Source organism: Brassica oleracea, chromosome C4, assembly GCF_000695525.1.
Source record: "Brassica oleracea var. oleracea cultivar TO1000 chromosome C4, BOL, whole genome shotgun sequence".
Taxonomy (NCBI): domain Eukaryota; kingdom Viridiplantae; phylum Streptophyta; class Magnoliopsida; order Brassicales; family Brassicaceae; genus Brassica; species Brassica oleracea.
This window is the reverse complement of record NC_027751.1, coordinates 28,103,534-28,118,432: the sequence shown is the minus strand read 5'-3', so window position 1 is coordinate 28,118,432 and position 14,899 is coordinate 28,103,534. Positions and strand designations below refer to the sequence as shown.

Sequence of the window (14,899 nt, the reverse complement as noted above, 5' to 3'; positions counted from 1 at the left end):
ACACGTGATTCTTACGTGTGTGTGGCTCGTGACTTTGCCTCTGTTTTCTCACTTCACTCCAATTCTCCTCGTAAAGAAGACAACCAAAATGATAGAAAAAATAATAAACCCAAAAGCTTTAAAGTGTCTCAGGAAAAGAATCATAGGGAAAAGACCTTTACATTTGTCAGGGAAAGACCTTTAAGTTTGTCTGACTATTTATCGCTCTAACTATAGCATATTAGTGGCACATAAACAAATTGAATCCAAATGAACAATTATATTCAAAAGTTAGAGAAAACAAGTCGAGTCAAATATTCGTCTCAATTTCTTTTACATAACAATGTGAATGAATTTGAACAAAAAAAAAAAACAATGTGAATGAATTATTTACAAAATTTTAACATTATTTTTCAACATTTGAATCACCACACAATAGCAAAATCAAAATTTAAATAATTTGATTTGATTGGTATGATGGTTTCATAATGAACAAAGTTTCAACGCAACAGAATTGAGCAAAGTTAGATGTACAATGTCATTTTTATTAAAGTTTGTCCAATGGATTCAGAACCAATAAAAAATGTTTACACTTTTCTTTTGTTTTCATTTGTTTGTAGTTGGATCAGTGTATTCTTTCAAACCAAACAAATAAAATCGACATTCAATTTACTGTGTCTGAACTAACTAAATATTGTTAGTTCAATTGAAAAAATATTTAAACAATGTATTAACTAATGTTTGAGCATGTGTAGGCCAAAACTAATGTTACATAATGTGGTTTGAGATTCGGATCAGAATTTCTTATTAATAACAAATGTGTCTGAATTGATTTTTCTTTTAAAGATTTTATTAATATATAAGTGGAAATGTATTAAAATGTGCCAAGCTTTAACGGAACAGGTAAAAAAAGGTTTCAAAGGGTAAATATTGCTTTCAAAATGTAAAATCCAAAACGAATGGGATTAGCAGAATATGCCTAATCGTCGCTAATGGATTGCCATGAATGTGAAATTTCTATCATCAAAGTGGATAATACTATGGTATTACTACTACTCTTTAAAATAAAATTTGACATCTACAACTAAGGATTACGAGATTTATCTTTATTAATCTTCTCCGACAAGAAAAGAAGAGGACACGAGATTTTTTTCTCTCTCTCAAAATAACAGAAGAAAGCAACGGTCACATGCGCGGGTGAAAAAAAAAAATTCTCTGTGAAGTGAAGGGAACCGTGACACTTATTTAAACACTCAACTCTTTCAAAGTTTCCTATTATCATCATCACATCCCTCTTTTCTTTCTTTCTTCTTCACTCTCTGCAACACACAAATGGAAAAACCATCCTCAATGAAACAATGGAAGAAAGGTCCTGCCCGTGGCAAAGGCGGTCCACAAAACGCTCTTTGCCGGTACCGTGGAGTCAGGCAACGAACATGGGGCAAATGGGTGGCTGAGATCAGAGAGCCCAAGAAAAGGGCAAGACTCTGGCTTGGCTCTTTCGCTACTGCTGAAGAAGCAGCCATGGCTTATGACAAAGCCGCGTTGAAACTCTTTGGCCATGAAGCGTATCTCAACTTACCTCATCTTCAGAGGAAACAAGGGCCTCCTGTGAACAACACTCAGAGGTTTAAATGGGTGCCTTCAAAGAAGTTCATCTCTATGTTTCCTTCTTCTCGTGGTTTGCTTAACGTGAATGCTCAGCCTAGTCTTCACATTATCCAACAAAGACTAGATGAGCTCAAGAAAAATGGACTTCTATCTCAGTCTTATTTCTCTACTAGCCTTCTTGATGAAAAAACCAGCAAGATGTTGGAAGGTGATGATCAGAAGAAACCAGAGATGGACCTGAACGAGTTTCTTCAGCAGATGGGAATCTTGAAGGATAAAAGTAAAGCAGAAGCAAGTGAAGTAGCAGAATGTCATTACACTCCACCATGGAGCGAACAAGAAAAAAGTGGAGGTCCTTTCACAGATCAGAGTTTAAGCTGGGAGTCGATGATTGATGAGATGCCAGGAAGTGACACCTTAGTTATGCATTTCGACTCCAATAATTTCGGAAGTTATGATGATTTTGAGGATGATCTAGGCTTCCCTTCCATCTGGAACTTCTGTGGAAGCTTAGATGAGTGAGAGGTACTTCTTGTGGATCAGGTTCAGAAGTACACGTGTGGAGTTAGGCTTAGTGTAGTGCTTTTTGGACTAGTGTAACATGATAGCTGCATGGATAGAAAAGGGATATGCTCAGAGTGCAGTCTAATGAGTCAGTGTACTTCTGAATATGAACGAGTTGTTCTGTGTTTTTCTTTTTGTTGTAAGCATGTTCATTCCTTCCTCTATACTTCATCTCAAGAGTAATTAAAAAGTACTGAAACTCAAGAGTCCTAAACAATGTTATATGTAACCATGCACAAAAGCTTACCTACCATGGATAACAAAAACAGTACATAAAGATCATGGTTGGTATGAACATATCTACCTGTAAAACAAGATGTGCCTTCAAAATAGACCAGCAGCACAAACTTGCTGTCAAGAAGAGAAAACGACAAAACTGAATAACACATAAAGACTCATAACATGATGCATTAGTACCCTAAGAAAGGTTTCAATGCCAAGACTAATCAGAATCTGAGGGAGGGAGGCATTAGAGACTAGTCCTATTCTTTTCATTCAATGTCTAAACAATATCTACAGATCTTCTGAAAGGCCGAGAATGATCTTGAAGCAGTAGAAGGAAATAGAGTAAAGATCAAACATGAAAACATAAACTTCAAAAATTCAACAAGCTCATTCCTTATTCCTCTTTTTTATTCCAATATAAGAAACAGATACATTAGTCACTCCAAAGCAAGTGTAATCATCTCAATTAACTTGATGCTTCAGTCTGTGGAAGAGCCAAAAAGAAAAGCCTAACCTAAAACTCATTTATATATAAGGGCATCACGACCGGGGCCAATACCAATGTAATGAATGGGCACACCCACTAGTTCTTCAATCCTCTCAACATATTGCTGTGCAGCCTTGGGAAGATCAGCGTAGTTTCTTATTGAGGATATGTCAGACTTCCATCCAGGTAACACTTCATACTCCACCTACCATTCATTTTCACATATAAACAAGAGTTTATTCACCATTCTAGACAGTCAAACATATGTCAGAGAACAACACTTACTTGCAGTTCTTCAAGAAGGCGAAGGTCACCAGGGAAGGAGTCAACACGGGTGCCATCACTCTTTTTATAAGCCACACCGAGCTGGATCTCGTCTAGGTCGGAAAGTACATCAAGCTTAGTGAGATTAAGCGACGCAAATCCATTGATCTGGCAAGAGAATCTCAGGGCAACAAGGTCAAGCCAGCCACACCGACGAGGACGACCAGTTGTTGTCCCAAACTCCTGTCCAGCCAACCTCAGAAGGTCACCACCTGGTCCCAAATTCTCCGTTGGGAATGGTCCTGAACCAACTCTTGTAGTGTATGCTTTCACCACTCCAATGAGATCACCAACTGCTCTTGGAGCTATACCAAGACCGGTACAGATCCCACCAGCTGATGGACTAGAGGAAGTAACAAAAGGATAAGTACCAAAGTCAATGTCCAACATCGTAGCTTGACCACCTTCAACCAAAACCTTCCTCTTCTGAGAAATTGCATCATTCATGAAATGCACCGTGTCAGTTATGTAAGGCTCTAATCTCTCAGCGTATCTCTTGTACGCTTCAACTTCTTCCCTAAGCATCTCCGGAGTATACTTAAACCCTTTAAACCTCGCAGCTGCATCCGCTAGCAAAACCTCAAGCTTCTGAGGCAAAGTATCCATGTGCCTGAGATCACCAACTCTAATCCCATTCCTTATCACTTTACTAGAGTAGCAAGGACCTATTCCTCTCTTAGTCGTGCCGATAAACGATTTTGCAAGCTCGGATTCTCTGAGACCATCAACCTCTTGATGGAAATCAAACAAGAGATGAGCACGGTCTGAGACCAAGATTCTTCCTTGGCAGGAGACGCCGTTGGACTCAAGACCATCAATCTCTTTGAAGAGACCTGGCAAATGCACCACGACTCCGTTGCCGATTACACAAGTGGTGCCCTCGTTGAGTATACCTGAAGGCACAAGGTGTAGAGCAAACTTCTTTCCCTCTGAGTTGTATATAGTGTGTCCAGCATTAGCTCCACCCTATGGTTAAACCACAAAACAAAGAAAGACTTAGACTTTGCAACTGCCCTCTATACAAAGTTAACAACTTTCAATCCAAAACAAAGAAATAGTTAAACTTTGTAACTGCCCTCTTTACAAAGTTAACAACTTTCAATCAAAAACAAAGAAAGACTTAAACTTTGCAACTGCGCTCTATACAAAGTTAACAACTTTCAATACTAATGTTTGTGATTCTCTGAGATTAACGAAAGGGTCACAGAGAATCTGAGGATAAAGGTGTGAGCTTTTTACCTGACAACGAGCAACGATGTCGAAGTGTTGAGCTAAGATGTCAACGAGTTTGCCTTTGCCTTCATCTCCCCACTGGCAACCTAGCACGCCTGAGACTTGACTCAGTGATCCAATACGTCCGAGAGGTTGCTCAGTGGTGGTTGAATCAGCGGTAACGCTTAGTGACGCTGAGACAGTTGGACGCTTAGGAGAGCAGGGTAGGAAGCTACGAGGGTGGAGGGGAAGAGGATAGCGGCGGTGGCATGGACCTCCGACGGCGAATCTCGGCTTGGAGTCTAGAGAGAGAGAAGAGAGAGACATCTTTGGAGAGAGTCAGAGAAGAGCTAGGGTTCGCCGGCACTCGAGAAGAACTTTTTCAAAATGACCGTTGTGCCCCCTCCACATGGAATATGTTCTCTGAATCAACAAAGTTGTACTGAACCGGGTAGAACAAACCGATTTAGCAAAGGAACCTTCAAAACGTGTTCCATATAAAATTTCAATCCAGATATCGGTTCGGTTTAAGTTCGGTTTTTTTCGGTTTTCAGTATTTCGGTTAGTAAAATATAACTACTATTTTAAATCCATATTTACTTCGGTTCGGTTCGATTTATATACCGTCGGTTTTCGGTTTATTCGGTTTTATACCAAAAAAACATAATTATTTAGTTTGAGATCATATTATATGAATTTTAGAGTCATATTGTCAACACAGTCATTTATTAAAAATATATTACATGTTCAAATAAATGAACAAAAAAGTAAAAATGCTTCTACCATCAAATAAAATAATCAAATCTATAACTAAAATCAAAGCTTGGAATTTTGAAAATAAATATGAAACAAAACAGAAACATCAAAGAAAATTTATTTCACTCTTCCATATTTAGTGTTCATTAAAGTCATGCTTTTTAAATTGAACAAGAAACTCTGTTTGTTTACAGATAAGAAAAAAATTGTGAAATTTTTTCATTAATTATTGTCCATCAAATTTATAATCTTCATATTAATTTAGTGAAGACTAAAATAAAGCAAAAAGATCAAAAGAAGACTTAGAAAATAAGATGTCTGAATTGCGATGTATTGTTATTTAATTATAGTTCAAGTGTTTTACAAATTAAGGTTCTTTATTACTATAAAATTATGGTAATAGTTATTAACACAAATTTAACTTATGTAACAAAATAGATTTTCATGTATTGTTATAAAATAGATACATATTTACATGTTTCTACTTTTAATCGGTTTTGTTCAGTTTATTCGGTTTAATCGGTTATATACCAAACCATATCCAAATCCTACGGTTTTTATAACTTTATCGATGGCTCTCGGGGATGAAGGAAAACAGCGACCTATCTATCGGTGGCTCTCGGCGACGAAGGAAAACGGCGACCTCTCTCTCTATCGGTGGCTCTCTGAGACGAAGAACGACAGCGACTTTTGCGGCTCAGGCGAATCGAAAGGTAAAGCTGCGGTTATATGTTTATATGTTTCAATCTTTCAATTATGCATGTCTTAGATTCTTCATCGTCAATTTCTAATATATATCCTCTAATTTGTTTTGATTTGTTTCTGTCTTTTTTTTCTTTAGGTGGTTTGATCAAGACTCAAGAGGCATGATCCAAGTTCGTCAAACAAAGGGCCTACGATTGTTCATACAAGTAAAGCATATCTCTTTGCTCTGTTCAATTGCATAAAGCATTGTATTCGTTGGTGGTTTTTCATTTATGGTGCTCCGTTGAATTGGATAAAACCTTTCTCTTTGCTATGTTGAATTGGATTATCAATGATTTTGTTTGAAATGAATTGAATCGTTGGTTAGTGTTAGGTTAGGTAATAAATAGATGTTTAAGTGGTTAGTATTAGATTATGGTTGTAATAAATAGATTTTTATGGTTAGATAGGAATCAATGGTGTAGTGTGATCAATGTGTTAGATATATGTCAACTCGGTTTGGTTGGTTGTGATCAATACATTGATTACCGTGTTCTTCTCTTCAGTCTTTAAAAATCTTTCCTTCTCCTCTTTCTTCAATACATTGCTCACCGTGTTCTTCTCTTCCCATTTTCTCACATATGTTCTTTTATTTCCCTTTTCCTTGAGCTTCCTTCGGATATGGATTCTTATCCATCTACGCAGACTTCAAAGTTTGTTGAACTACTTAATGGTCAACAAAGTATTTTCTTTGGTAACTATGAAGATAGTTCGACACTATCTTCATCACAAGTTCATTTTCTAGGCACTCTAGGTTCCGAAGCTTCAAACTTTGGTGGAGACACTGCTGCAGACCGTAGAGAACAAAGGAAGTGGACGCCAACAGATGATGTTGTGCTCATCAGCTCGTGGTTAAACACGAGCAAAGATCCTGTTGTTGGCAACGAGCATAGATCAGACGCTTTCTGGAAAAGAATAGCAGCCTACTTTGCGGCAAGTCCTCGGGTTGATGGCTGCTAACAGAGAGAGGCAAGTCACGACAAGCAACGTTGGCACACGATCAATGATCTTATTTGCAAATTTTGTGCAGCCTATGAAGCTGCAAACCGAGAGAAGAGTAGCAGACAAAATGAGAATGATGTTCTCAAACTAGCTCATCAAATATTCTACAACAACCGTAAGAAGAAATTAACGCTTGAACACGCTTGGAAGGAGCTGCGCAACGACCATAAGTGGTGTGACCTTGCTACTGCTAAAAACGAAGGGAGCTCTAAAAAGAGGAAGTTTGAGGACGGTGCAGATTCATCAAGCTCTCAAGCAACTGAAAACAAGCGTCCCCCGGGTGTTAAGGCCGCAAAGATGAGTGGTAAGAAGATGATGGCAGAGGAGAATGCGCTGAATGAGTTTTAGAGTATGTGGTCCATTAAACAATAGGATTTGGCAATGAAAGAACGATTGTCTAAGATGAGCCTACTTGACAGTCTTATTGCAAAAAAAAAAAGAACCTCTAGCTGAGTATGAAGAAGCCATCAAGAAAAAGCTTATTAATGACTTGTTGTCTAATTAATTAGTCGTCTAAGTGTAGTTTTGTTTCTTGTTCTGTTTCTTGTTATGTTCATGTTATGTTAACTTGTTCTCATACTAAAATGTTGTTGTTATGTTTATGTAGTTCTCACGATGTGTAATGTAGTTAAAAGTTTGTTTAAAATGTTCTTGTTTATGTAGTTGAACTTGTTCTCATGCTAAAATCTTCAAAGTTTCTAATGCAGGTGAGAGAGTACACGTTGGGAAACAATGTTCGTATGTCGGGGGAAGACAAGAACATGAGAAAAGAAGTGATTTGTTGCTGTTGATGGTCTTGTTGCTGGGAAACCCGTGTGTCATTTATTTGTTGTTGTTGAGAGAGATCTGATCATCAATCACGAGTGTCCATATCTTGTATTCTTGTGATGTAATGAAAGTGGTTTTGTATTCTTGTCACATGACAGTGAAAGAGTGTATTCTTGTGTGTGTTGTTTGTATTTGTATGTGTGTGTGTGTTGTATTCTTGTGTCACGAGACAGTTAAAGAGTGTTATGGAGAATGAATGTGTGTGTGTGATGAGAATGTATGCGTGTAAAACAATTCTTCTCTTTCTCACATTCTTCTCTCCATTTTGTTTCTCACAACGTTATCTTTTTCTCTCAATTCTCTTTCTCTATTATCTTCTCTGAAACAATTTATATTTTGTAAACAAGAATCTAAAACAAACCTCTCATGGCATCTTCTTCTCATAACACTTTCGAAAGGTCAACTGATGAAATTTTCAATCAATATTTTAATCAACATTTTGATCAAACATTTGAGAATCTGTTCAATGATCATGGTGATCAAGAAGATGAAAGGAAGACAAACGAGTTTTTATCGAAGGAAATCGTAAAGAAAGCCATCTCCAGTTATGGAATGGTTATTTCAGTGACACTTCAACATATCCTGAAAATCTATTCTGACGACGATTTAGAATGAACAAGTCATTGTTCATGCATATTGTTGATCGCCTCTCCAATGATGTTCAATTCTTTCGTCAAAAGAAAGATGGTATCAGAAGGCTTGGTCTCTCTACACTTCAAAAGTGTACATCAGCTATTCGTGTGTTGGCATATGGTTCTTCGCTTGATACGGTCGACGAATACCTCAGGCTCGATGCAACTACTACTCGGTTATGTGTGAAAATTTTTGTGGAAGCAATAATAAATTTGTTTGGCGATGAGTACCTAAGAAGACCAACACCAGATGATCTTCAACTTCTACTTCATATTGGAGAGCTTCGTGGATTTTCCAGGATGATAGAAAGCATCGATTGTATGCATTGGGAGTAGAAGAATTATCCCACCGCTTGGAAAGGGCAATATTCTCGTGGTTCGGGAAAACCAACAATCGTTTTAGAGGCGGTTGCTTCATATGATCTCTGGATATGGCATGCATTTTTTGGACCTCCATGTACCTTAAATGATATCAATGTTCTTAATTGCTCACAAGTTTTTGATGACATAATAAATGGTCGAGCTCCGTAAGTGAATTTCTCGGTCAGCGGAAGAGAGTATCATTTGGTTTACTATCTCACCGATGGTATTTATCCGAAATGGACAACTTTTATCCAATCTATTCCAATTCCACAAGGGCCGAAAGCAGTTTTATTTGTTCAACGTCAAGAAGCTGTCCGAAAAGAAGCCGAGTGTTCTTTCAGAGTCTTGCAAGCTCGATTTCCCATTGTTAAAAATTCAGCACTTTTTTGGGATAAAATCAAGATTGAGAATATTATGAGAGCATGTATTATACTTCATAATATGATAGTAGAAGACGAACGAGATTAATACACTCAGTTTGATATTTCAGAATTCCAACAAGGAGAAGGCAACAGAAGTTCACTTGTGGATCTCACGTATTCTACATATATCTCTACAAATATCGCCAATATGATGGGTGTTCGAACTAGAATTTGTGATAGACAAGTGCATCAACAACTGAAAGCTGATTTGGTTGAAAATATATGGTGTAAATTTGGACGTGATCAAGACAACAACTAAGCTTTGATGCTTTTTTGAAATTATTATCGTTTATTTTTGTAATCTTTGTTTTTATGTTTTTATGTTTTTATTTTTAAATCTATGTTTAAAATGTTATGTTTGACTTTGTTTTATTTAATAAATAAATTTAATCTTCAATAAAACAATGTTTAATAATTTTTTTAAGAACCAAGAAACTTCCATTGGAGCACTAAAATTAAATGTTTCTTAACAAAAGTTTTTAACTTAACTTTAATACTTAAAAATTTACTAAGAACCCACTTAGGGGTTGCCCCAATAAACATGTTCTAAAAACTAAACTGAATTAAAAATGATACGATTGATGGTTTGTTACGTGTGTACATAATTCAGTAAACATGATATAATTAATGGTGTGTGCCTAATACAAACCACAAGATTGTTCCTTTTAATAAATAATCGATGGCAAATAATCATGAATGATTCTGCCAATTTTGTGTTTATATGCTTCTCTGCAGCTACTGATGTATTTACTTCAAAAGTTTGTCTTGTGATAAAAGAGTGTTTTGCCTACCACTCTTTCTCGTTGGAAAAAATATATTTATATTGTTAGGGCTCTCGACAAAAAGATAAACCACCTTTTTTTTTTGCCATCTATAATATTATTATAAGGGTCTAGGTCCAAACTGGACCAAACCCGACAATATTTACAACCAAAGCCCAAAAGAACTCAAAACAACATAAAAACATATTAAACAGAAGCCCATTAAAGGTAAGCCCAACACCGAAACCAACCCGACACGTCAAAAACACGTGTTTACGCCTCAACTGCGAGACAAACACGTGTCACCATAACCCTACTCCTTTTCCACCGTCGAAACCAAGCGGCGTTTCACCGGAATCCCCCTGGTTCACATGCATCTTCCACGGCCGTGCTCTTTTCTTCGGAGAGATTTCATCGATCAACATCGATATCTCATCCAGAGCCACGAAGCCGGCAGACACATGATTAAGAAATCCAGAACCTCCATCTCGTTTGACTTCCACGCCTTATTTTCATTCTTGGAGAGCATCAATCGATCTATTCGAGATCTCATACAAGAAAGCCAATCCGACAAACCAGAACACCGTAACAGATAACCCACCGTGAATAAAGATCAAAATCCAAAAGCCGGCGATGCAAGGTTTTGAAAGCCTCCACCCCCCGGAATCTAAGTCGGCGACGACGAAACTAACAGAGCTTCCTCATCCCGGAGTCAGAACAAAGACATGCACAGCGAAAAAACGGAAAAAAAAATACAAAAACCGGACCGGCGATGGCTGTGGAAGCCCACTCCGCCGACCGGAGAACACTATTTGCGGTGGTGATAAAACTAGAGAGAAGGAAGAGTGTTTTCTCTCTCCTAGTTACAATAGGTTGTTATCTACATGTCAACCTTATACGTGTTGTTGTTTTAGGTGAATTGGTTAAAATCTTTCTTTTTTACCCAAAAAAATTGAAAAGAAAAAACTTGTTATTATTATTATATTTTTTTGAAAAACTCATTATCTTGGGAATGCAAATGTAGATTATAAATATTAACGTTGAGTTGTATATCAGCAAGGACCGAACCAGCAAGAAAAGGTGAACGAAGTTGTTTTGCACCATGTGGGGGAATATATGATGATCACGCATGCTTTTACTGAGTGCATACCCAAAGGATTCGATCATGGATTATGTACTATTAATCGATGTTGTTGCTTCAAATTAACTAATGATAATACTCTTATTATGTGTGGAATTGGGTTTGAGATTTTAGAAAATGAATTATATTCATGATAACTGGATTTGAGCGAAACATGTTTTGTTCACTGCTTTAGTTTATCTTTTCTTCTTTCCCGCAAAACGTATTGGAGAATTTTAATAAAGCAGTAAAGAAAATGCAGCTGAAAGTAAAGCAGTGTTCTCGTTTTGATTTTTTCATTTATATATATATATATAAGTATAAAATTTAAACTTTGTTAGATAAATCAACCACTTCAACAATATCCCCTATGTACATTCAAACTCTATTATTTACAAAAACATTATTTTTTACATAAATTGGTATCAGTGCCCTCAAAAGGGACCAATACTAGTGGTATACTCTCTCATGTTACACACATCATTTGTTGATCATCTTACCCCTACCACATAGCTTCTGGACTAGAACAGTAATCTAAGAGGCTAAAACAATGTGTCAGATCTCTGTCAGGTCTGTCATCGATGCTTTTTATTTTTCCCAACAATGCATTGGTATGTGAGAACAATCTCACAATTATTTCGGGTTTGACTGACAACACAACAGAGTAAAGTAGAGTAACTTGGCGTAAAAATAAAGAGGTAATAAATATGTTACTTTTTGTATCCCTCTAATTTACTCCTTGTTTTTTAAGAGTAAATAAAATGGTGCAAACAACTAATAAAAGTTAATTTATGGAGTAAATGAGTGAATTTTTTTTTTTCACCATATTAATCTTGATTGGATGTATTTAAGTGAAAGTAAAAAAGTTTTACTCCAATTTTTGTTACTCTAATAATGTCATTCAGTCATAATCTACATAAAGTAAAGCTATTTTCAAGATCTTTGTGGATGCATCTGAATATAATTTTCTTTCCAATTTTTTAATCTCATTCTTCCAAAAGAAAATAGATTTTTACTTGCTTTAGCATAGGCTATTCTAGATTTCAGAAGCTTAAGAATCCAATTTTGGAGTTTCTACCGTTCTATTACACAACGTTATTGCATTTGGCACATGCAAATTTTTTTGAATAACGTTCTAGATCCTTGTGAATTTGTGACTTGTAACTAGAAAGAGCATTTTGTAAATGGTGTTAGTCTCGTTCCCTCTTCATGCTTAACATATCTATAAAATTTTACTCTTTAAATATGTTTGTTTACTGATCAGATCTAAGTACACATTATCTTCTCTTCCATATTCTTCGGTCCTTTTCAATTTTTTTTGTTCTGTTTGTTTTGCAAGGTGAAGAAAGAGACATCTAGGAAAAAAACAACTAGAGAGCAAGTCAAGTAGAGCTACAAACCAAAAAGGATCAAATCTTTTATTAACACGAATGAATCATACGATAAGTAACTTTTAAGTAATTTTGTTATTTTTGTTGATTATTGTAGATAACTATCTAAACAATTACTTTTTAATATTATCTATATGTTCAAATTAACACGGTTATGATGGTTATTGTCTCTCCATTTTTTGTGTTGTCTTGTTTTCCCATTTAACATTATATGTAACCGCTATAAAAATAAGTAGTTGTCATGTGTTCATGTCCAGCATTAGTTATGTTGGTTATTATCTGTTCAACTTTTTGTTTATCTTAGTTTTCCATTTAACAGATAAAATTTTACGTAATTGCTACAAGAATAGGTAATTTTGGTAACAAGTTGTCATTTATGACCCCATAGTTTTAGTTACACAGATAAAATGTTCGGTAACTGTTACAAGTATAATTAGTGATATGTCTAAATATTTTGTTATTAACAAAATTAAAGGTTGAAGTAAATTTCATCATTAAAGATTTAGATGGTCATATATCCACTGATCCATATTATTATGGGATGACGAGTTAGAAGACAAATGTGTGGATATCATGGTAATGTAAGGCTAAATGGCAAAGGAATGGCTTTAAAAACGAGATGTTTTATGGGGGCTTAACGGTGAACTTTTTCAAACGTCTAAGGAACCAGATGAAAAAAAGAAAGAAGCCAAAGAGAAGAAGGACAAATACAACAGTGTTGAGCTTGTGGATGCATATATTTCTGACCGTGTTGACCTCCAATCAATTGAAAACCTAATTGTCTCCCTGCACAATCTAATTGCTAAAATGGAAACTACACACTCTTTGAGACACACCAGTACTTGCACCATCTAACTAAAAATAATATTTTCTAACATTATTGTTAACCAAAAACCAGTCCTCTAAACAACAATATATAATTTTGCACTCTTATTACATAATTTCAGACAAGGTGTTCATGAATTATATGTGATAGTTGAGATTAAAGAATGAAAGATTTGGGTCACGGTTAAAATACTCAACTACTCAGTATTAATATAATTATTTCTCAAAAACCCGACTGTTAAAAATAATTTGACTCCGATAGCTAACTTCGTATCAATTAAAATTATTAATAACAGTTAAAAAATACACAAAGTCTGTGTCTTCTCGCTAACTCACCCATGGCGTTTCTTGTTATGATTCACCATTATTTTCTAACATTATTGTTAACCGATAACTAGCCTTTTGACAATGTGTTCATAATCATGTGTTAGTTGAGTTTAAATAATCAAAGATTTCAATCACAATTATAATACCCAATTACTCAGTGTTAACATAATAATTGTTGATTAACTCGATTGTTAACAATAACTTTACTCGGTAACAAACATCTTATCAACTAACGTAATTGTTATCAGTTAAATAACATACATAGTTTGTATTTTCTCTCTAATTCACACATAGTATTCTTCTTTATGATGCACCAATATATACATATCTACAAACTCTAATACCTAACTTGGATATATACACTGATATATATATATTACCGGTCCTGATAATCCAAAGGCTGGAAGCAAAAAAAGAAATTAAGGCCCATTTATCAAAGGTATTTTTTATTAAAAAAAGAAGCTTTAAAGGAAATGGGGTAAAGAGGAATCAAACCCATTACCTTGATCACCCAAAACAGCTAAACTAACCACTAGCCTACTAGAAACTTCGGTACTTTAGCGGCCGATTTAATAGTTAACTAAACTAGGGCCGGAAGCCCAAGCTTCTAATGCTTTCCCTCAGGACCGGTTAATATATAATATATAAATATCTTTAGTCTCTATCCGTTGATTGGCTCGCTTCACATCTTGATATATGGTTGAGAGAGTGATATGAAATGTTCTTTGATATATATATGAGCTCATATGGAATATTAATAAATATATATTTTGCAACTGATCCATAATAATATATGTATGTTAGATGTTTAGGCATCGTGAACATGAAAATAGTAAAACACACTAGATTAAGATCCGCGCCTTGCGCGGAATAAACATTATATATAAAAATTATTTTATGTATTATATGTTCTTACATATTATGAAATAATAAATATATATTGAATAATTAAAATTCAGTAACTATTACATATATAATTAAATTGGTGCGAACGTATAAATCAATTTTATTAATCCAGACAATTTTTTAAAAATTTGATAGGATATGTAATTAAATTTAAATGATATTAACATACATAGTATATTTTTAATATTAATGTCTATTAAATGATGTTTTCTACTCATATGTTTTTTTGATCATGTGCATCTTTAATAGCAAAAAATTTAAATTACTGATAACAAAATTTTCATTGTGGGATTAATAATTTTAGTAATTTATAATTTAAAAACAATTATCAATGTTAGTTCAAAACTTTTATCAAAAAAAATTATTCAAAGTAAATTTTGAAATTAAAATATTTATTTATTCAATATGGTTTATAGTTTA

The 14,899-nt window shown here is 35.1% G+C and overlaps 3 protein-coding genes across 3 annotated transcripts; 2 read left to right on the top strand and 1 right to left on the bottom strand.

Moving 5' to 3' along the window:
* Window positions 1-1,277: 1,277 nt before the first annotated feature.
* Window positions 1,278-2,309, top strand: LOC106340617 (dehydration-responsive element-binding protein 2F-like). The gene has a single exon (XM_013779464.1). It carries the CDS (start codon window positions 1,312-1,314, stop codon window positions 2,110-2,112), a length of 801 nt encoding a protein of 266 aa, XP_013634918.1. The 5' UTR covers window positions 1,278-1,311; the 3' UTR covers window positions 2,113-2,309.
* A 439-nt stretch (window positions 2,310-2,748) lies between these two features.
* LOC106342922 (adenylosuccinate synthetase, chloroplastic) lies at window positions 2,749-4,828 on the bottom strand. Its single transcript, XM_013781986.1, has 3 exons — window positions 4,430-4,828; window positions 3,152-4,156; window positions 2,749-3,071 (listed from the first exon to the last, which is right to left on the bottom strand). The coding sequence occupies exons 1-3, from the start codon at window positions 4,727-4,729 to the stop codon at window positions 2,901-2,903; spliced, it is 1,476 nt and encodes a 491-aa protein (XP_013637440.1). The 5' UTR covers window positions 4,730-4,828; the 3' UTR covers window positions 2,749-2,900.
* Window positions 4,829-6,523: 1,695 nt separating this feature from the next.
* On the top strand, window positions 6,524-7,252 carry LOC106338568 (glutathione S-transferase T3-like). Its single transcript, XM_013777516.1, has 2 exons — window positions 6,524-6,839; window positions 6,933-7,252. The coding sequence occupies exons 1-2, from the start codon at window positions 6,524-6,526 to the stop codon at window positions 7,250-7,252; spliced, it is 636 nt and encodes a 211-aa protein (XP_013632970.1).
* Window positions 7,253-14,899: the final 7,647 nt, after the last annotated feature.

What these genes read in the sequence shown, in the direction of transcription:
- LOC106340617 (XM_013779464.1), top strand. Translation starts at nt 1,312, where the DNA reads ATGGAAAAACCATCCTCAATGAAACAATGGAAGAAAGGTCCTGCCCGT.
- LOC106342922 (XM_013781986.1), bottom strand. Translation starts at nt 4,729, where the DNA reads ATGTCTCTCTCTTCTCTCTCTCTAGACTCCAAGCCGAGATTCGCCGTC. An exon ending in ACATCGTTGCTCGTTGTCAG is followed by an intron (nt 4,157 to 4,429) that starts GTAAAAAGCTCA and finishes GTTTAACCATAG; the next exon opens with GGTGGAGCTAATGCTGGACA. An exon ending in GCCTTCTTGAAGAACTGCAA is followed by an intron (nt 3,072 to 3,151) that starts GTAAGTGTTGTT and finishes AATGAATGGTAG; the next exon opens with GTGGAGTATGAAGTGTTACC.
- LOC106338568 (XM_013777516.1), top strand. Translation starts at nt 6,524, where the DNA reads ATGGATTCTTATCCATCTACGCAGACTTCAAAGTTTGTTGAACTACTT. An exon ending in AGCAGCCTACTTTGCGGCAA is followed by an intron (nt 6,840 to 6,932) that starts GTCCTCGGGTTG and finishes AATTTTGTGCAG; the next exon opens with CCTATGAAGCTGCAAACCGA.